General features: G+C 40.2%; 1 protein-coding gene across 1 annotated transcript in view; it reads left to right on the top strand.

The window, feature by feature from the left end:
• The first annotated feature begins 6,476 nt into the window (after positions 1-6,476).
• Positions 6,477-23,920, top strand: part of nell2a (neural EGFL like 2a) — a 306,967-nt gene continuing 289,523 nt past the window's right edge. Inside the window, exons 1-2 of the mRNA XM_055155733.1 lie at positions 6,477-6,528; positions 7,105-7,233. Coding sequence (XP_055011708.1) covers positions 6,477-6,528; positions 7,105-7,233 — 181 coding nt within the window. The remainder of the gene's footprint in view (positions 6,529-7,104; positions 7,234-23,920) is intronic.

Raw genomic sequence — 23,920 nt, 5'->3', positions numbered from 1 at the left:
TTAGTTTATGTTTATTTCTGCTGTAGCTGCTTGATATGAGAAAAATGTCCTCCTTCTGCTGTTGTTTATCGTCAGTGTAGGAAATGTGTCCACTGCATTTGACCCATTCTTCAGTTCAAACCGCGCAACCCGTCCGGACCCAAGCACAGCGCGGGAACTCATCTTCAGAACCAGCGGTGTAGTGGGATTTTTAAGTGGGGGTACACGATTTGTAACGCCATCGACCCCCACCTGACCCCCACCTGACCCCCACCTGACCCCCACCTGACCCCACGCTCCTGAAACCACTTTCAGTACAAATATAAAGACTCCAGTCCAGTCAAAATCTGTAATATTTGGTGTTTTTTTTACCCAAAATGATGAGGAATCATGTTATTAACATTAACACCAGGACTGAACCAGGACTAAACCAGGACTGAACCAGGTCTAAACCAGGACTGAACCAGGACTAAACCAGGACTGAACCAGGTCTAAACCAGGACTAAACCAGTACTGAATCAGTACTAAACCAGGTCTAAACCAGGTATAACCAGGACTAAACCAGGTCTAAACCAGGACTGAACCAGGACTAAGCCAAGCCTACAACAGGGCTGAACCAGGACTAAACCAGGACTAAACCAAGACTGAACCAGGACTGAAATAGGACTGAACCAGGTCTAAACCACAACTGAACCTGGACTGAACAAAGACTACACCAAGACTAAACCAGGACTAAACCAGGACTGAACCAGGTCTAAACCAGGACTGAACCAGGACTGAACCAGGAGTGAACCAGGACTAACCCAGGTCTAAACCAGGACTGAACCAGGACTAAACCAAGACTAAACCAGGACTGAACCAGGACTGAACCAAAACCTGGTTTAAATCTAGTTTAGACCTGGTTTAAATCTAGTTTAGACCTGGTTTAAATCTAGTTTAGATCTGGTTTAAATCTAGTTTAGACCTGGTTTAAATTCTAGTTTAGACCTGGTTTAATTCTAGTTTAGACCTGGTTTAAATCTGGTGATACTTTGAAAGGCAAAAATGTGAATCTTCGGTGTGAAATTTGAGACTTGGCTATTAAATCAGTATCGTGCACACTCTCGCTCTTTAGAACTGACTGAATGGAGCGTTTTGTATAACAACCTAAGTGATCCATCCATAATAATCCCCCATGAAACCCAAATGACAGTCTTTGCAGCTCATGTCTTTGTAACCCTGTGGACTCTACCTAAAACCGCAGAGCTGTTGACATGACATTTGCTTCATTTTAAAACCATTATCAATCATTTTTGCTTTACAACGGCATAAAAAGCTCCTCTAAATGGAGTTGGACTATTATTACCAGAATAACCTGCAGTGTCAATGTGACCTGGCTTTTCACTCTATTTCACACCCATTCACTCCCCAATAATCCGAGTCGAGACTTTTGTGTCGCACGGCCTCCACAACAAATCAAACACCGTAAATGGTCAAATCAGTGAAGCAAATTAGCAAACACATCCATTCTTTTGTCTCACAACAGCAAAAGTCAAATATCTGTGTTGTTCATTAAAGACAAAAGACAACGCTGTCGTAGGTCATGTGAATCTGTCAAACACTGTTACATTTACACACACTGCACAAAGGTCACAGCGTGTCTGGATTTATCTGCACTGGCATTTGAAACTTAAAGCTGCACTATGGAACTTCTCCAGCGCAGGGTCGGCCACGTCCGTGCTTCCGTGGAGATGTTATTTCTTTGCCTGCAGTTTAGCTGTAACCTTATCCATTTTCAGTACCCGCATTAGGGATGGGGATTCAATGAAATTTTCTTAATCGATCGTCGGAAGAATTAACGATCGATTATCGATTAATCATTAACATTTTTATATTAAAATGATCGTCATTATTGTTACTATCTGCACTACTAATCTGCATAAATAAATTCAACTTTACGACATATAAACTGTAACCACTCTAGAGCCACATCAGCCCGTTTGACATTATAATGTGTTTAATTCAGTTTTGTTCAACTCTCACAGAAACAAAACTTAAAACCACATCGCTAATTTCCATAAACTCAGCAAAGATAAAACTCCAGCTCTTGTGTCGCTGATGCAGTCAATTTCTGTTGGATTAAAAGACATGATTCAGGTGAATACAGGTTAGTGTGACCAGATTTGCGTTTGTCAAAACCAGGACACCGTACGGGGGGAGGGAGGTGGGGACTCGTCATCCACATTGCGCGACTCTCACCTGGCAAAACTGTTTCCCACTGGACACAGAAACATATGTGCTGCTTTATACACTGTGCACATGGACTCACACTTGTCCCAACGGAACAGAAAGCCTGGAATTTCTTGTACAAATCATCGTTAAATACACATTTGTGCTTCAGTACGTTGCAGACTGACCCACTGTTTGTGTCTCGCTCCTTCTGATGCAGAGACACATGTACACACCTGTTTGGTCAAACTACACACAGCAACATACATTCGGTTTGTCGATTAAAATTAACGTAATCGATGAAATTCTTAATAATTAATTATCGATTAATCGATTAATCATGCCCATCCCTAACCCACATCACAAATTTTGGACTTCAGGTCATCACGCAATGCATACTGAGAAGGATCCTCTGAAAAAGTGACCGTCAAACTGCCATGTTTGATTTCCCAGTGGGATGCGTCTATTGACAAAGTCGATCTTTTCAAGTCTTTTGAACCATATCACTTTTGTTTCTGGTTCTGATATTGTCATATTTTAGTTTTGGGATTCAGACATCGTAATTGTGTGGTGGTTGGATCCTAACAGCGGAAAACGGGCTTCGGAAGTTTGCAAACTCCATAAGTGCAAAAGGGAATCAGATGTGTGTGACTGTAAACCTCTGTTCAAACTGTTTCTCTTCCCAACGGAATTGAAAAATAGTGAAAGGTGAAAGGTGATGGGCAGGACTGATCCACAGGAAGGACCAAAACGGAAACTTTGACTGCCTACATCAGTGGTGTCAAACATCCGGCCCTCCAAGACCTTTAATTTGGCCCTCGGCTGATTTTCTACTAAAATATTTTAATTATATTTTCTATTAAAATATTGGTAATTTTGTGCAGTGCTTATCATAGCAGCTTCTCCAGCGTCTCTGTACGTGGCCCCTCCCACCAGAGCAGCACAAATGAAGACTTGTCTCTTTCTAAACGCTCTTAATGGACGATCGTTTTGACTGTTGACGCCCTCATCAAAAGTAGACGCTGAGTGCAGGATTTTCCAAGAAAAATTGTCTTATTCCTATTTACATACAAGTTCATGTTAAAACATTGTGTTGAAGTTGCATTTTTCTTAAAGTTTCAGGTTGTTCATAATATTATAATATTTTTTAAAAGAAAGAGTTCATCAATTAAAAAAGATTTCTGTATTAGATTTGCACATTAAACAACCACACAATTACGATGTCTGAATCTCAAAACTAAAAAATGACAATATCAGAACCAGAAACAAAAGTGATATGGTTCAATAGACTTGAAAAGATCAGCTTTGTCAATAGACGCATCCCACTGGGAAAACAAACATGGAGGTTTGATGCTCACGTACAAACTGCTCTCCATCATGGACACTCCTGTTCACCCACTGCACCAGACTATAGAGGGACACATAATACTCCCTACAAGTGTACAACAACTCACCCTTATATAACAGACAACCCTATGTCCTGTCAGTCATCATATCACTGTTGCACTATGACCTGTTGTATAAAGCTGAGATTTTCCTTTTTTTATTTTATGACTTATCGTTCTATTTTATTTTGACTTGTACATTTACATGTATATAATTATGTCTTATTTCACACCAGTCTCTTGCTCTTTTTGCTACTTATTTACAATTTATTTTGGCATTTATATTTTTGCTCTTTGTTATTATATTATATTGTGACGTGTGAGCCTCTGTGTCTAAATCATTCCCTTTGTAGGATCAATAAAGTTTGTTTAAGTCTAAGAAAAATTACAATGTGTTTTCATCTTGGGGGACCAAAGAGTAGTACTCCTTTTTAAATGAAATAGTCCTTACTAGGGATGTAACCACTGCTGGGCAAGTTACTGAGAAACTATAATGTGTTATTTATGACTTATTACTGTCATTTCAAAGTCATTTGTTACATTACAATATTACTGAATTTAAAATGTAAAACATTACATTACTACTGAATTACTTTTAAGTTACTCTCACCAAAATAACTGTGAAGATGCTGAACTTTTGCACCGTATATGGACTAAACCAGGTCTAACCCAGGACTGAACCAGAACTAGAACTTGGAATCTAGGACCTTAGAGAACCCCGAGCACGTGGAACAGGATGTCTGCAAAGCCCGGTCGGCGTCAGCTGTGGTTCGCCCGTGGAGCATGGAGGTCCTTTTGTCCGCTGTCACCTGACGGTCTACGTGGGCGTGTCTCCGGCGTTTCACCGCTGCTGATAATTTGGTAATTTTAGCGAATTTGTATGAAGAAAAAGCCACCACCGAGTCAAATATTTATTTTTTTCTCTGTAATTACTGCGTTACAGCAAAAAGCAACACATTACAGTAATTCATTACTTATAAAAGTAATGAATTACTGTTACTCCCAACACTGGATGTGATGGTCCCCAAATCTCTCAGTACGATGTTATCACGATCTCACAGTACGATATTTATTGCAATATTTTGAAGAGGCTAATAGAATATGTTTGTAGATAGGACACTTTTGCTTTTAAAATACCTTGACAAGAATGTGGTGTGAATTATTTCCATCATAATCCCAAGAATTCAAGTAAAAAACATGTTTTCATGTTGTCTGTGTTGAAATGAATCATGGGATATGTAGTTTTCTATGTTTATAAGCTTTTGCTACTATAAAACAATACATTTAAGCAAAGGAAGTTGTGATTCAATATATTGTGACACCCCACAACATTGTTATGGGACTTTTGACGATACAGTATCACAATATTTCGGTTACTGTTACATCCGTAGTCCTTACAATAAAATACGAGTTGACTTTACCGCTAAATTTATCTGAGAGCAGTGTTGGGAAGGTGACTTTTCAAATGTATTCCCCTACAGATTACAGATTACATACCCCAAAATGTAGTTTGAAACATAATCCATTAAATTACTAAAAGTGAGTAATGTAATCTGAATACTTTGGATTACTTGATTTGCTGTAGAGAAGCAAAGACGAGGAAATTGTAACATAAGATGTTTTGTCTGCTAAAAGAAAATAAAAAGCCCAGACTTTACTGAACCAAATTAAAAATATTATTGATAGAAGAGGAGGAGACACGTCCACACAGCATGATTTAGTCCTGTTAAATCCTGGTTTAGTCCTGGTTTAGTCCTGGTTTAGACCTAGTTTAGACCTGGTTTTAGACCTGGTTTGGACCTGGTTTAGAAATGGTTTTAGTCCTGGTTTAGTCCTAGTTTAGACCTAGTTTAGACCTGGTGTAGACCTGGTTTTGGTCCTGCTTTAGTCCTGGTTTAGTCCTGGTTTAGATCTGGTTTAGACCTGGGTTTAGACCTAGTTTTAGACCAGGTTTAGACCTGGTTTAGACCTAGTTTAGACCTGGTTTTAGACCTGGTTTAGACCAGGTTTAGAACTGGTTTAGACCTGGTTTGGACCTGGGTTTAGACCTGGTTTAAGATCTGGTTTAGAAGTGGTTTAGTGTCCGGCAATGAGTGGAATTACCAAACAAAACAAAAACAAACAAAAAAAACTAATAGCCCAAAATGTGAAAACAGGAAAATACCTCTGTGTAATTCATTTATTTTAACAAAGTAACTGTAATCCAATTACCACTCATGGAAACAGTAGCTGTAACTGAATACAGTTACTCATAATTTGTACTCTGATTACGTAACTCCAGTACATGTAATCTGTTACTCCCCAACACTGTCTGAGAGAATATGAAAAATGAGCAGAGCGAAATGTAAAAGTGTGCTCTTTAATTGCAGGGATCATTGACATTGAGTGACACCTCCAGCTCCAGCCGCTTTAAGGCGTGGTACCTTGTGATTCCGCGTTCAGCCGCTAGAGGGCTTCATCGTCCTTGTTACGCTCCCTCTCTCCATCCTCGACAGGTTGTTCCTCTCCTCTGTCCTTCTCTCCTCCTCTCCTCCTCCTCCTCTCCTCCTCCTCTCCTCCTCCCCTGAGTCTTATCGCTCCTCCCGTTCCGCGCGTGCAGCTGCAGCGTCTCCAGGTTCCCGTTGCCACCTGCCCAGCGCGCGGAGGGACGGACACTCCAGAACCAAACCCGCACGGAATAATCCCCACATTACAGGCAGCGCCGCGTTCACGCTCGTCTGATCCGGATTTGCCTTTTGTCGCTGCATTATCGGGCATCTAAAGTTGTCATGATGCCTCCACTGCGCAATTGGGATTACTAGCGTTTCTCGTGCGCCTCGAGGTTGTATTGTTTTTTGGCGTTTGACTCAGAAATACTGTCTCTTTCAAGTGGACAAAACATGGACTAATTTATACGCTTTCAACATGGGATTATTACAGCTATTTGTGGTTCTTGGCGTTTTTTGCCCCTCCTCAGGTAGGACAGCGATACGCAAAAGGATACTGTGCGAGCTCTACCCATCTGTGGATAGGCTGCATTACACTACATTGTCGTAACAGACCACCTTAGTCCAACAACGAGCCACACGCATAATCAGACCTGCGTAAAGGACGTAATAATAACGCACCTTATCATACTTGTAAATGTGTACACCAAGTAACTGGCAGTGGTATACTCGTGGATTTATCTAGTACTTTTGTTCATTGTGTCTGGAAATATCGAGTTGGTTTTGGGAATTTCTTGAGGTTTGGGTTTGTTAAGTCCTATTATGTATCAACTCTTGAGAACATGAATTTCTAAACATATTGGTAACTAGAAAAAGTTGAGGCATTGGGTTTTTGATCATCCAATTTGAAATCACCAGAGAAAACATTTGAATTTTGAAGTATTTATTTATAGTGTGGTGTTAAGGAGTATTTGCATTGGTTCAAATCAGAATATATCATCATTTGGAGTTCATTACACAGTGTTTAGAAGCTTATGGTGACCTGAAGCATGTCGTGTTCATGTCAGTAAATACCGTGAAGTGTAAATCCGTATTTGTGTTTTCAGTTGTAGGGTTTGGGGTGGACCCTGCTCTCCGGATCAGCGTTTTTGACGAGCTGACTTTGGGACAAGATTTGGATGGAGTTACCCAAGTCCAAGGATTCCACAGCGAGTCCAGAGCCTTCCACTTCCAAGGTACAGTGAGCAGTGTTGGGGAGTAACAGATTACATGTACCAGAGTTAGGTAATCAGAGTACACATTATGAGTAACTGTATTCAGTTACAGTTACTGTTTCGGTGAGTGGTAATTAGATTACAGTTACTTGGTTGAAATAAATGGATTACACAGCGGTATTTTCCTGTTTTGACATTTTGGAGTTTTTTTTTTTTTTTGGTAATTCCACTCATTGCCGGACAGTAAACCAGGACTAAACCATGTCTAAACCAGGTCTAAACATGGTCTAAACCAGGTCTAATCTCAGGTCCAAACCAGGTCTAAACATGGTCTAAACCAGGTCTAATCCCAGGTCCAAACCAGGTCTAAACCAGGTCTAAACCAGGTCTAAAACCAGGTCTAAACCAGGTCTAAACCAGGTCTAAACATGGTCTAAACATGGTCTAAACCAGGTCTAATCCCAGGTCCAAACCAGGTCTAAACCAGGTCTAAACCAGGTCTAAACCCAGGTCCAAACCAGGTCTAATCCCAGGTCCAAACCAGGTCTAAACTAGCACTAAACTAGGACTAAACCAAGACAAAACCAGGACTAAAACCAGGTCAAAACCAGGTCTTAACCAGGTCTAAACCAGGTCTAAAACCATGTCTAAACTAGGACTAAACCAAGACAAAACCAGGACTAAACCAGGACAAAACCAGGTCTAAACCAAGTCTCAAACCAGGTCTAAACTATATTTCAAACAGGATTTAAATCCTGCTGTGTGGACGTGTCTCCTCCTCTTCTATCAATAATATTTTTAATTTGGTTCAGGAAAGTCTGGACTTTTTATTTTCTTTTACCAGACAAAACATCTTATGTTACGATATCCTCGTCTTTGCTTTTCTGCAGCAAATCAAGTAATCCAAAGTATTCAGATTACATTACTCACTTTAAGTAATTTAATGGATTATGTTACAAACTACATTTTGGGGTATGTAATCTGTAATCTGTAGGGGAATACATTTTAAAAGTCACCTTCCCAACACTGACAATAAGAGCCCATGCAGTGTTTTGTCATGTGATGGTCAATAGAGCTGTCGTCCCCTGCTGTTTCGATGTTTCTGTGTACAGTTTGGGTTTGGGGTTTGAATTAAATCCGCCAAAGAAAATCTAGAGTTGTGCAATCCGTCTTTTTATCGATTCTTTGGTTTGTAGTACCTGTTTATATCCAACCTTAATGATACTAACGCAGGGACTGAATTAGTTGTTTTATTTCTGTCCAAACACACTTCACTTTTATTTATCCAGCAATTAACTGTTGAACAGCTTTGTATGAATAAAAGTTCAAACATAATGAAATGCTCTAGGCCAACGTTTGCCAGTAAACAGTCTTATCCAATAAAGGCTGAACCGATACCTGATCTAGCTCATTTTCCTGGATCGGCGGAGATATTAGATACTAGTTTTAGTATTGGTGCATCCCGAACTAAATCCAGATGAAAATGCAGATGTTTGACCTGATTTATTCGTATCTGTGTAACAGTCTGTAATTACTGAGCCCGTCCACATGAAAGAAACACTGGTACAAAGTCTCAGCGCAGTGGCTTCCAGTGATGGCATGACTCAAGCACAAAGGTCTCTGGTTTGCCCTGAAGGTTGCTGGTTCACTCTAGAAACAGACAAGACACTTAATTCACGTTTAATATATACATGTGTCAGTTTATATCTGTTTTAATCTGATTTAGAGCAATTTAGACTTGGTTCATCCTGGATTAATAGACCTTGCCTCGCTCCCTTTAAATCAGGTTAGTACTAGTTTACCCATGATTAGTTTTGGTCTGGTTTTACAATCTGTTGAGTCCAGTTTAATTCTGGTTTAGACCTGGTTTGACTCTTATCTTGTTGTGGTTTAGTCCTGGTTTAGTCCAAGTTTAGTTCAGGGTTATTCCCAGTTTCCTAAAGTGTTATATCATGTGTGAATGTGAAAACGTGGCTTTAAATGTTTCACTTTATTTGCTATTTTTTACAGCCACATAAATATTCATCAACCACTATTATCTACTACTATTAGACTAATTACTCATTTAAAGGTGCACCATGTAACATTTCTGGTGATGTGCCCTACCTACCTTCTTGTATCCAAAGAGATGTTATTCTTTTGCCTGGAATCTTCCACATTACACTATTCAACTTATCCATCTCCATGGAGACAAGTAGGTGATGATAGTCTGGTCAGATCTGTGGTGGCTCCGCTCACACTAAGACCCCGTCCACACTAGTGTGTATTGGAGTGGTTTTGGTTGTGGATGCAGAGTTTGTTCACACTAATCTGACTGAAAACGGCTCCAGAGACGGAACGATCTGGTGCCTCCAGCTCCCATGAATTTATCTGAGTACAGATCTGATCCGGCACCGTGTGGACGCCTGAAAACACTGATACTCTGATGTAGGTTTGTTCACCATGAAGTAATTCACCGTCAAAACACTAAGAGGCTAATATATATGTCCATTCATCTAAACGTGCGTGTGTATGTACGATCTGCACACGTATAATCTCAGAAAAGTTTCACATGAACCATCTCCAACACAACAGAAACACAGAACAGACTCACCATCAGCAGAACACCTCTGTCACAGAAAGAACACTCATATTCCACGTCGTGTCCTTTAGTCCGACAGAAGCTGAACCGCATCAGCACACAATAGCGAGCCGTTTTTGAGCGCTCAGTTTGTGCAAATTATCCATGTGGTTTTAAGTTTCATTTCTGTAAAACATAAACAAATGTGCTCAAAGTTGTGTGGATAGAGAAGACTCGTTTCCGATACAGTGATACGGTGATGCGCGGATTCGTTTCAGTGTAAACAGGATCTAAGAATGCATGTGGGTATTTCCAACAATTTAAAGACCAGCATTTGAATAAAAGCATTACAGGCACCAGAAAAGTGACACAGTGCACCTTTAAATCCCAGCAGCTGTAATCGTGGCCCATCCATCTGTATCAGAACAGTGAAAAATGACATTGTTATATCGAAGTTAACAATACAAGACTAAATATTCTCATTTGACTGGTGAAAAGTCCTCAAAGTGGAACCAATAACAGAAAGCTGAAAGCCATAAATAGGCCTGTAGCAGCTCATCCCTTGTTAGATTGTTTTGAATGCTGTTGTGTTTTGGCTAATCTCATTATGTCTTTATACACAGCGCCAGTCCCTCTCCCCATCGCACCCTCTTTATTGTGAGCTACTAATTGTTGCCTATTGTTGGTAGCAGGTGGCAGTCAGCGCTGGGGCCCGTAGATGAGACAGCTGTGACAGAGACAAACTGCTAAAGCTATAATGTCTGTACTCCAGGGAGCAAATAGTACCGTGCAATTACTACAACATCCTCACTGTGGATCAACACTGGAGGAATCGGACTCTAGTATATATATACTGTCGCCGCTTTTATTTGCCTTTGGTTGTAGCCGGTAGTTGAAGTAGTATCTATCACAGGCAGTGTTGGGGAGTAACAGATTACATGTACCGGAGTTACGTAATCAGAGTACAAATGATGAGTAACTGTATTCAGTTACAGTTACTGTTTCAGTGAGTGGTAATTGGATTACAGTTACTTTGTTGAAATAAATGGATTACACAACGGTATTTTCCTGTTTTCACATTTTGGGCTATATCCCTTTTCAATTTTATTTATTTTTTTTCCCCGGTAATTCTACGCATTGCCGGACACTAAACCAGGTCTAAAACCAGGTCTAAACCAGGACTAAAACCAGGTCTAAACCAGGTATAAAACCAGGTCTTAAACCAGGTCTAAACCAGGTCTTAAACCAGGTCTAAACCAGGTCTAAACCAGGTCTAAACCAGGTCTAAACCAGGTCTAAACCAGGTCTAAACCAGGTCTAAACCAGGTCTAAACCAGGTCTAAACCAGGTCTAAAACCAGGTCTAAACCAGGTCTAAAACCAGGTCTAAACCAGGTCTAAACCAGGTCTAAATCCAGGTTTAAAACCAGGTCTAAACCAGGTCTAAACCCAGGTCTAAACCAGGTCTAAATCCAGGTCTAAACCAGGTCTAAAACCAGGTTTAAACCAGGTCTAAACCAGGTCTAAATCCAGGTTTAAACCAGGTCTAAAACCAGGTCTAAACCAGGTCTAAAACCAGGTTTAAACCAGGTCTAAACCAGGTCTAAACCAGGTCTAAAACCAGGTCTAAACCAGGTCTAAAACCAGGTCTAAACCAGGTCTAAATCCAGGTCTAAAACCAGGTCTAAACCAGGTCTAAACCAGGTCTAACCAGGTTTAAAACTCGGTCTAAACCAGGTCTAAACCAGGTTTAAAACCAGGTCTAAACTATGTCTCAAACAGGATTTAACAGGACTAAACCATGTTGTGTGGACGTGTCTCCTTCTCTTCTATCAATAATATTTTTAATTTGGTTCAGTAAAGTCTGGGCTTTTTATTTTCTTTTAACAGACAAAACATCTTAGGTGAAAATCCTCATCTTTGTTTCTCTACAGCAAATCAAGTAATCCAAAGTATTCAGATTACATTACTCACTTTAAGTAATTTAATGGATTATGTTACAAACTACATTTTGGGGTATGTAATCTGTAATCTGTAGGGGAATACATTTGAAAAGTCACCTTCCCAACACTGATCACAGGTCAGGTGTTCAGATCCTGCTCCAGCCTCTGAATACTGTTGTTGTGTCCTGGGTGAGACTCTTCACCCACTTTGTCTGTATAAGAACGTATTCTGTGAGTGATTGGCGGTTGTCAGAGCCTCGCTTCCATCGGTCTACCTCGGGGCCGATTGGGCTGTACTCCCCGGATTTTCTTTGAGTCCAGAGGAAGATTTCAATAAAAAATAGTCCAGGTAACTACCTTTGAAATCTTTCCTACCACTCCTGGGCGAATTTCCAGTTCAAAGGCTCTGCCCAAAGATTCAAGCAGATGGAAACTAGTCGTGTTCCAAAGGGTTTCTTTTAGCTTGGTTAGTTTTAAAGCGGGGGTACCTCATTTTCACACCGCAGAAAGAAGTCGATCTGTCTGACTTGTCCATAGGTCTCACAACCCTTTAGCACATCGTCAATACACTCATTCATTTTTTTTGTACAACTTCAGAACGTTTTTTTTTCAGTGATGTGAAAGAGTGGACTGCCCAAGCACAGCCACTCAGAGTTTTGGTTTGATGAGAAAGAAAAATACTTAATTATTAACTGAAAACGGGATGCAGCAGTTTCATTTAGTCACAAAGTACTAGTTTTATAACATACTCTTTGGGGGAAAGTGCAAAAATGATTCATTTACACAGGAGTACACGGGTACTCCACTTTTAAAGAGGGGGTATTATGAAAAATCAACCTTGGTAAATGATCACATTTTTCTATAGCGCTTTTCCACCTTCAAGGGACTCAAAGCACTTTACAACAAGGAACCACTCACCCATTCACACACCAGTGTACACAGACACTGTGGGCAAGGTGGGTTAAGTGTCTTGCCCAAGGACACAACGACAGCATTCATCTGTGGGAGCTGGAATCAAATCAGCCAACCTACAGATCAGTGGGCGAATGCTCTACCAACTGAGCTACTGCCGCCCCTTAAAGCCAACCTTATAAAGCATTCGACCATATTATAACGTCCTCTCATCAAAAACATGCCTGGGGTGGTTTTATATGTCATCCATCCATGTTTACATAATCTAGTGATCTCTCCCAGGCAGTATTTGACCCTTTTTTGCAGTTAACAACATTGTATTTTTTTGGATTATCAAGATCAATATCAATAATGTTGAATTCTCTCGTCTGTTTTCATACATAAGTTTCACTGGACGCATTAAGAGAAACAAACGGACGACACTGGAGTCTGATCCTTAGCCCAGACGTCCACAAGATCGTGGTGTAATTCGCCCGCCGTTGTCTCTCTGTCTTGGTGAATGTGGATTATGAATGTGAATGTGTCTGGATCATTTAATTTAGTTTTTTTTTTTATTCCCTACGAGGACGACTCAAATTTACATTGAGTAATAATGTGTTTAATGCAGCTTTGTCACATTTGTTTACGTTTTATAGAAACAAAACTTAAAACCACATGTCTCATTTGCATAAACTATAAGCGCTGAAAAAAAACCCCAAAAAACATCCCGCTCCTTGTGCGTTGATGCGGTTCAGCTTCTGTCAGACTAAGTCCGTGAGGCTTCTGACTACGGTAGTTGTAATGCCCCGACAATCCATCAAACGGTGCGGCTTCTTATCTTACCAAAGTCGTACTAAAACAGTTTGACAGATTTTTGAGCGCCGTGTACCACATAAAATCCGTTCAAGGTCAGTAAGCACAACCAGAATTACTGTAATACATGAGGCACGCTGTCAATTTTTGAGAAAATTAAAGGATTTTACATGTGACTTACAGTCTGAAAAATATGGTACAATATTGTCCAAAACTTCCACAAGCCTACATCAGCCATGCTCCTGCACCTAAAAATACAAAAGCATGTATTGTGATAGTGCTCTGAGGGGGCGTGGCTTAGGATGGGGAGCAAAGGGAGTGAGAACAAAAATGAAACTGAAACGTTTTAATGTGTTTTTATCAAATACAATGTAGAATTTTGAAAACAATAAAAGGTAGCATGATGATCTAAATACATGATGTGCAAGTAAATGATACCAGATAGAAGTGTAACACCAGACCTTTAAATACCTTCATCCTTCTTGCATGGTTTGAAATTCAGGTTCCCCATTCAGTGTTGGGAAGGTGACTTTTAAAATGGATTCCCCTACAGATTACAGATTACACACCCCAAAATGTAGTTTGTAACATAATTCCATTAAATTACTTAAAGTGAGTAACGTAATCTGAATACTTTGGATTACTTGATTTGCTGTAGAGAAACAAAGACGAGGAAATTTTCACATAAGACGTTTTGTCTGTTAAAAGAAAATAAAAAGCCCAGACTTTTCATTAACCAAATTAAAAATATTATTGATAAAAGAGGAGGAGACACGATCCGCGCAGCATGGTTTAGTCCAGTTAAATCCTGTTTTAGTCCTGTTTTTAGACCTGGTTTTAGACCTGGTTTTAGACCTGGTTTTAGTCCTGTTTTAGTCCTGGTTTTAGACCTGGTTTAGACCTGGTTTTAGACCTGGTTTTAGACCTGGTTTTAGACCTGGTTTTAGTCCTGTTTTAGTCCTGGTTTAGACCTGGTTTTAGACCTGGTTTAGACCTGGTTTAGATCTTAGTATGACCTGGTTTTAGTCCTGGTTTTAGTCCTGGTTTAGTAATGGTGTAGTCCTGGTTTAGACCTGGTTTAGTGTCCGGAAATGAGTGGCATTACGAAAAAATAAATAAATAAAAAGGGATATAGCCCAAAATGTAAAAACAGGAAAATACCACCGTGTAATCCATTTATTTCAATAAAGTAACTGTACTTCAATTACAACTCACTGAAACAGTAACTGTAACTGAATACAGTTACTCATAATATGTACTCTGATTACGTAACTCCGGTACATGTAATCTGTTACTCCCCAACACTGTCCCCAGATATGCTCCTGTATATTATTTATGAATAATCTTTTGAATCAGATGACTTCCCAGTGGTTTACCCAACCCTACAATAACTAGTTTAGTCCATGGACGCCGCCTCGCTCACAGACACAGGTCCTCATCATGTGTGGGTCATTCTGTTGCGCCTTCAGCTCATGTCGTATGTGGTGTGATGTGAACAGCTGCTCAGCCTGCAGAAGCCGCAGCCCCAGCAGCCTCTCGTCTCATCTGTGCGAAGGCGGTCCATTTCGTGTCCTTTATGTAGACGACAGTCACAGGAGCTGGCGCCGGCTGCAGCGGAGACAGTGGGCGAGAAATGAGCCGTTCAAAGACAGCTCCAGGAAGACGCTCGTGTTGCTTTTGTTGTTGTTGTAATGAAAGGCATGACTATTCAAGGACTGGCAATAAGTCATGTTCTAGTCCCACGTAGCTGCTGGTGTACACGTATTTTGACATCTCTTTTTTTTTTTTTTTTCTCTAGACCTTAGTCATTAAACATATTGTAATAGTGTTTAGACGTGTAGTTATATTTTTCTGCATCTTTCCCAGTTTAATTCCAGTGGAGGTCTGGTTTAGTTACTAGTATAATAGTCATTTAGGCTTAAGTGTAATTGACAAAAGACATTCCCTGTGCATTTATGAATCCACTAAAAGGGGGAGCATCATAGTTTTGGCAGAACCTCTCGAAACTGTTAGGACAGGAGCGTCAAACTCATTTTGGTCCGGGGGCCGTATCCAACCGACTTTGATCCCAAAGGGGCCGGATCAGAAAACTCATGTCATATAAACCCCAAAAATAACAATAAGTTCAAATATTTGTGCAGAGAAACACAAATCTATTACAGAAATCTTTTTTAATTGTTGAACTCTTTCTTTTACAAAATATTATAATATTATGAACAACCTGAAACTTGAAGAAAATCCTGCACTCGGCTCCACTTTTCTCATGTTGGACATTTTTCTGATGAGGGTGTCACGGTCAACAGTCAAAACGATCGTCCTTTAAGAGCGTTTGGAAAGAGACAAGTCTTCATTTGTGCTGCTCTGGTGGGAGGGGCCACGTACAGAGACGCTGGAGACGCTGCTGTGATAAACACCACAGAAAATTAACAAGATTTTAATAACAAATAGAATTAAAATATTTTAGTAGAAAATCAGTTGAGGGCCAGATTAAAGGTCTTGGAGGGCCGGATCTGGTCCCTGGGCCGCATGTTTGACACCTGTGGGTTAGGATCTTGTGCAAAAACATGCACATGCACAAAGAAGCACTGGTAAACCTAAACCACACCTTCACTGGTGAAAAGTCAGATAACTGTTCAGTCACTTGTCAAACCTCACTTAACTCACTTCATGATTTAGTTTGATATTTAAGGTCTTGTTAAGATAGTGTGTCCTGGCTTTTGTTCCGGTTTGAGCCCAGTTTAGTCCTGATGTAGTTTTGGTTTGGTCCTGTTATAGTCCTGGTTTAGCTCTGGTTCAGTCCTGGTCTTGTCTAGGTCTTTATTTTTTCAGTTTTGATGTTGCATTTGTGCAAATGTGCAGCATCATAGAGTTTTAAATCTGACTTGTATTAGTCCTGTTTTTATTCTGCTTTGTGCATGGTTTATTTGTCATTTTTTCCTGTTAGTTGTGGTTTAGTTTAGGCTTAGTTTCTGTATTAGTCCTCGATTAATCCCTGTTTAGACCTGGTTTAAATCTTATTTAGTCCTGGTTTTGTTGTGTCGAGGTTCAACCGTGGGGCAATGTTCCTGCTCCTTTTATTATAGAAATGAAAAGCCTAACCTTTCAGTAACAGGCACCACTCTGTCTCCATGCACTCCTGTTCCTCTGTAGCGTCTCTGATATGAGCACATCCTCACAGGGCCGAGATGGCACAGGGATATTTATGGCAGCGTCTCTCTACATCTATCACTGAAATGGTTTATGTTAAGTCAATGATGTTTGGTGATGGGGGGAGGCGGGAGATGTATGCATCCTGCCTCATATATACATTTATTTGTGTCACTCTTCACATTTTGTGTTTTTATTACTTATATGTGGATACAGAATACTGAAGATACTTTCTCTGTCTAATTCTGGATTTAGTAGTAAAGGTGCATCATGTAACTTTTCTGTGTGCTACCTGCTGTTGTCCATGGACGTGTTAATGTGTCATTGTTCATATCGGTCTGCATGTGTGCAAACAGTTGATGCCAAGTTACAGGTCTGATCTGTGGAGAGACAGCTCTGCTCACAGCATTGGTGTTCTTAAGTTTTTTTTGTTTGTTTTTTTAATGCAATAAAACCTCCTGTAATTTAATACATACAAGATTTATATGTAAATGCTGTACTGTGGAACATGTGAATGTGGCAGGGATGCACTGATACTGATGCTGGTATCAAATATCGATACCAATTCATGAAAATTGGCTGGATCTACTACTGGCTGCAGAATATTGGTTGTGCCGAAGTCCTGGTTGGACATATATACAGATCAGGGTGCATCATTTGCCCAACTTTTAGAAACATTTTTGAAAATCAGTCTGTACTCAGAATATTTTTTTTTACATTTACCATAGTAAACTTTCATGAAATTCTATTGATGTCTACTCGGTCCACCAAGCCTCTGGAGTTTAGTGTCTGCAGAAACCTTAAATCTGAGCTGAAAAATCTGTTTTTCTTTAATAACATCAAAAATAATATATTTAGCCCAATAGTATTAATGGAAGTTGAATATAAACATGGACATTGCAGATCATTTGATACAGTTTTATGTCTCTATCATCATTAGTTTCTGAGATATGGCAAAAGTGTCATTTCTTTGGGACTTCAAGGATCATGAATAAGCAATAGGTCCTGAATTGTGACAAATGTAGGACCTACAACACATTCTGTAACTTAAAAGTAAAATCTTGAATTAAAAGTAAAATATTTAATACATGTATTATTATATTATGACTGTTATCAGATGTGTTCACTGTAACCTACTTGTCAAAGCATCAATAAGAAATAGAGGTGTGGAAAATTATTAAAATATTGATATATCGTATCGTTTAATCTGATAAGTCTATGATCTCTACAGAAAGAGAACAAACGTTGTGCTCTCATTTCATCTTTGGCCTTTGTGGATACTGGATAATTAAGAAAGTCAAAATCTTGAAAATAAAGATATAAAATTAGTACCAAAAGATGCACAACAGCAACATTTACATTTAACTTTCATTGACACCATGGCCCTAAATGGATTATTTTTTAAGTTATTTGAGAAAAACCGATTTTTCAGCCAGAGTTTTATGGACACTGTTAGGATGGAACTTAAGAGTCTTGGTGGACCCAATAGATTTTATTCAATTGAGCAAATATCCCACAGATTTTCTTTTCTTTGGTATTGTTGCATTTTAAAATTGGGTACAAGTTGAATTTCTCACACTGGGGTAAATGATGCAGCCTAATCTAGATGTAATAAAATCATATAGTGGTCGTAGTTGGCCCAGAACTTTTATTTACACAAAGTTGTGATGCATACATAACACATTTTGTCATTTGCTGTTTTTATATTTAGGAAAATTAAGTCCAGTGTGTGTGTGCATGTGTGTGTGTGTGTGCTGTTTGGGAGGATGTGCTGGTTTCTTGTGTAGCTTCTCGGTGCAGGCTGGGACAGTCGACATCCCCACAGATACAGTGACATACCGGCGCTCATTAGAAAGCTGCACAACACATCCACAGCGCCGTCCCCACAGCACCGGCCCGGACGCCCCGAGGAAGACTGTTACCGTGGGAGACTGAGTGGGGGCAGTGAGGAGAGAAGAGGAGGGTCATTCAAAGGAAAAAAATCAAACAGTAGATTATAGGGCTGGGTATCATTCAGAATTTGCTAATACAATACATATCGCGATACATAGGCCACGATACGATACATATCTTGATACAGTGAGTTTACGATATGATATAATTCAATACGATATATTTCAAATCAGTTCGATAAGGTCCAATAAAAAATAATGTCTAAATCATGGCTGTGATACTAAAGTCTTTGTTGAACCACTTCTTGTGCAAAGTTCATATGAAACACAACCATTTTAATTATCAAAACAGTGAAAATGCCAAATGTGTCGCATAAACAAGTTTCTTTCCTCTAAACAAGCAACAAAACTGTAGCTGTAACAGAATAATTTAGTAAAATACACCAAAAAAAGACTCTTGGTGATATATCGATACAGCAGCCCACAATATCGAGACTGTATCATCACATTAAACGATACGATATATCGATATTTCAATATTTCTGCACACCCCTAGTAGATTACAGGTGGTACGAGAGTGTGGTACGCAAAAAGTAAAGCAAGATTTATTTATACTTTCAGTGGGTGAGGAGCTCAGTTGGCGGTTTGAATCCCACTCTCGATATAAACATTGCTGGTGTGATTCCAGCTCCCACAGATGAATGTTGTTGTTGTGTCTTTGGGCAAGACACTTAACCCACCTCGCCCTCAGTGTCTGCGTGCACTGGTGTGTGAATAGATGAGCGGTTCGTTGATGTAAAGCGCTTTGAGCATTGAAGGTGGAAAAGTGTTGTATAAAAATGGGACCGTTGACCATTTGACCGTATCACCGTGTGGCTGATTTCCCTGATAATCTTTAGATCAAACCAAAAACATGAATAGAATAAAGAATTAACTACACAAATTCTTAACTATCACTTTATACTAGTGATGGGCGAATGGAGCCTCGTGAAGCATCGACACCTCAGTCGCAATATTGTCTCAAATGGTTCGACGTGTCTGAGGCCTCGGAGAAACACTGACCTCTAGTGGACAAATTTAACAATAAGACTATAGGCGAGTTTCAGCTGACGTCATTGTTATTAAAAGCCCGCGTTGCATGCTGGGAAATATTTTGGTCGGAGGCAAGAAACACGATAGCGGTCAAACACAGTGCGGAACCTCTCGTATTTCTCCCCGATAATGGTAAATTCCTGCTGTATTATCGGATGCACAAATAGAAGCACAGAAGAAGGAAAATGTCTTTTTCATATTCCAAGTGAAAAGAACCACTAACGGTGAATTAAACTTTCAAACATCCGCAGAGCAAACGTAGAAGATCCTAACAAACCGTGGACTCCAACAAGTTCAACAACACATCAAGACTCTTGGAGGTTTTCATCTTTTCTGCTGTGAATGGCCCAGGAGTTTCCACCAAGTCATTGTGGATATCACCAAGTGAATATTTGTCCAGGTAGTTGGCGATTCTGACCAGAAATTTGGTTTGGTCCAGGCTCTGTCGGGGTTGAAAAGGGTGATTTGGCTCCGTCGATGCTTATGACCAATTTCTGATCAAATGGTCTTGGGTCCTCTGCCGTTAGAGTGGATAAATAACCAGGATCAATACCCTTTACGTGCTTTCTCGCTCCGTCCATCATGTTGAATTAGTGTTTATTGCCGCCGACCAAAATAATTCCGAGCATGCAACGCGCGCTTTTGTCAACAATGAAACTCGCCTATACTTGTGTGCAGAGCGACACCGTACCTAACAACAACAATAATAATGATGATTTAAAATAATATGTAAAGAGCAACATAAATAGCAGCTGTAAATAAGAAAATAGGTGACCTTGTTCAAAGTGATCCCAAACCATGGATCGCTTTTTTCCACTTGTAGATGCCATTGAAAATGAAACTAATGCCAAAAGTCGCCAAAATCACCACTAACATCACACAATCCTCCTCACTACTCAACATTTTTAAGAAATATTGGTGCATCTTTTATACTGTAGCAGTTTAGCGCTTGTCAAACCACGGAAGTGCGCTGAACACTCTGAAGCACTCTGAACCAATCACAGAGCGGAACATTTGCTGAGCTGATGAAATGCTTTGATACTCTGAAGCGATCGACACGCAGACTGAAGCAGTCGGGGGAGGGACTGACACTTGGACACTTTGGTCATGTGAGCGGCTGCTGCGAGACGAGCTCCGAGGCAGAGCTTCGGAAACAATTTGTTTCAGAAAGAACGAGACGTGCTCCAGAGCTCCGTCTCATTTGCCCATCATTACTTTATACCCTTACTGAAAGATTATACTGCATATTTGGTTCATTTTGAGTTTCTTAATAGACTACACTCGATAGTATTTTCCATCTCTACGTTAGTGTATATTTCTTTGTGTGCGGCCAGATGGGTGTCATATAGGTGTCATATACGTGCCTTTATGACCCAGCAGTGGGGGTTTTGGCTGATTACACTGGCCCTTCTCATGCTTCTTCAGAGCAGAGCTGTCAGTGCTACAATATAGGACATCGTAGAGGAGGCCCCCCCGGGAGGCTTTAATACAGATGCATGGAGCAGCCCCTCAGGACGCTCGCTGCTGTCAGGTGACGCGCTGCACTTATCACATTATTAGCACCCCCATCTGAGTTTTTAATATGTGGACAGCTGTATGTGTCCAGCTCTATATAAATAACCTCAGGCTGCACAAAGGAGAACAGCCCTCCCCCCACAAGCAACGCCCACCCTCCCTTTGTAGTACTCGAGTACATGTACTCTTTTGTTGTTTAGTTTTACAGCAGCCGATCTCTAGTTTATTGTCATGTTTTTGAGTATTCAGTATTACAATACAACAAATATAATATATGTATGTCATTTAAAATTGTGTTTATTGTCAGTCACAAACTAAAACAGCTTCATAATAAACACAGATCCTGTTCAAAACTGCAGAACCACCTCAAAGTCACATTTGACTGCAGCAGTTTGTAAAAAATCTCTTCTGGACCCTACATGTGTATAGTCTGTTTCATGAGTGCTTAGGTAAAGGTGCACTGTGTCACTTTTCTGGTGGAGGGTTCGTCAAACACTTTTTTCCCTGAAGATGTTATTGCTTTGTCTGGAATGTTTCACAGTATGGCATTTCTGTCTGTCTTTATTGAAACCAAACCAGACCAAGTTACAGGTCAGATCTGTGGAGAGACGACCCTGCTCACAACGGCAATGGACGCCCAACCACAAAATTACATAGTGCACCTTTAAGTATTTTGTCATTTTGAAATCCCCATTGGTTTATTATAGCTTGATTCATCAGATGGTTTCACTTCGTAGAAACCGTCTGACCTCGCAGCATTAGGATTTGTTCACTCGACAGTAGGCGGGCACTTTTTTTATTTAACCAATCGCTGATATTTGGTCGTGATGTATGTAATGCACCACTAACAGGGCTAACTGGTAAATTAAGCTTTTCCCAAATCATGTAGGAAGAAGGACATTAACGTCTTTCCCCTTGATAAAATTCACCTAACATTCTCTTTGTTCCGGCTTTAAATCCTCGATCTCAGGAATCGTTGCCAACACAGAATGTCTGACTTTGTTGATTGACTGGTGCCCGAACTTGCACCGGGGGTTCTTGCAAACCGTCTAGTGCAGGGGTGTCAAACTCATTTTGGTCCGAGGGTCGTATCCAACCTACTTTGATCCCAAAGGGCCGGCCCCTTTGGGATCAAAGATCAGAAAACTCATGGCCCCAAAAATAACAATAAGTTCAAATATTTGTGCAGAGAAACACAAATCTATTACAGAAATCTTTTTTAATTGATGAACTCTTTCTTTTACAAAATATTATAATATTATGAACAACCTGGAACTTTAAGAAAAATTTAATTTCTACACAATGTTTAAACATGAACTTGTATGTAAATAGGAATAAGTCAATTTTTCTTGGAAAATCCTGCGCTTGACGTCCATTTTTCTTATTTTGGACATTTTGCTGATGAGGGTGTCACGGTCAACAGTCAAAACGATCGTCCTTTAAGAGCGTTTGGAAAGAGACAAGTCTTCATTCGTGCTGCTCTGGTGGGAGGGGCCACGCACAGAGACACTGGAGAAGCTGCTATGATAAACACCACAGAAAATTACCAATATTTTAATAGAAGATATAATTAAAATATTTTAGTAGAAAATCAGCCGAGGTCCAGATTAAAGGTCTTGGAGAGCTGAATGTTTGACACCCCTGATCTAGTATATTCTGATTCCTGACCTAGGCTGTGTTCAGACTGCAGCCTGAAGTGACTCAAATCAGATTTTTTGGCCTCCATGTGAAGTGTATCCGATCTTTTAATGACAGTCTGAACCACACAGATCCGATTTTTTCAAATGTGACCCAGGACACTTGGATATGTGCTCCTGAAACTGATACATATCTGATCTTTTGACATGTGACTTCAGTGTGAACGGCCAAAGTGCATTCATCCACCTACACGTTATCAACAAGACACAAACGTCACTATTCTGCGCTGAAGTAGGCGAAAATTGTTAATGAACTCCATGTCACTGAAGTGAAGCACATCACCACTCACCACTCTTGGCTCCGTCTCCACATCCACACGTTCCTTTCAACAGACGTCGCTGCCGCTGCCCCACAAAACACCACGGCCAAAAACCTCGTCCTTCTCCTTCTCAATCTCCTCCTTAAAACAAGTAAGTTGTTCATGTTCTGGCTCCGGTACGAGAGGAACTTTAAAATCTCCAGGTGCTCAATGCTGCGTCCATGTTTGGACAACTTCCGTAAACACAGAGACGCTCACTGCGGTTGACGTCGTCGTGTCTCCAGTGCACATGCGGGACACTTTTGGGCCGTTTAATGTTCACACTGGAGTCACATACAAGTCACATTTAATTGGAAATGTGAACGACCTCGCAAAAACATCGGATTTCACAAAAAAATCGGAATTGAGCGTTAAGCCCTGCAGTCTGAACGTAGCCCTAGTCGCTGGAGAGAAATGAAATTGAGCGGAGGCACTAGGTGGTTCCAGGCTGACCAACATGCATGACCCAGGGTTTACATATTTTGTGTTTTTCTTTTTGAATAATCACAAGTTCGTTCAGGGCTATGTAGGCGGAGATAGGGGGTTTGTGCCTCAAATGCAGGGCAATAAAGGATTCCTCAAACATGCAAGAGGCAATCAAAATACAATGTTGAGTAATTTATTGATGAGGAAAAAGCATGACATGGTTAAAAGCTCAAAAGAATCCATTCTGCATCATATTTTCCCTTGAAATAACCGCACTTCATCTCCGACCATCATTATTTGAGTTCAGTTCCAGCATGTCGTAAAAGCAATTAGACTGTTTTGCTAAATGGGGCTTCCTCATTTCCCGGCTCTCCACTCGAGGCATATTATTTAGATTTAACAATCCTCCCTCCACCGGCACCTTTACCCTTTGG

The sequence above is a fragment of the Boleophthalmus pectinirostris genome, unplaced genomic scaffold (genome assembly GCF_026225935.1).
Source record: "Boleophthalmus pectinirostris isolate CB_2022bp ecotype Guang Dong unplaced genomic scaffold, ASM2622593v1 HiC_scaffold_2, whole genome shotgun sequence".
Lineage (NCBI taxonomy): Eukaryota > Metazoa > Chordata > Actinopteri > Gobiiformes > Gobiidae > Boleophthalmus > Boleophthalmus pectinirostris.
This window is presented reverse-complemented; position numbering and strand designations above follow the sequence as displayed.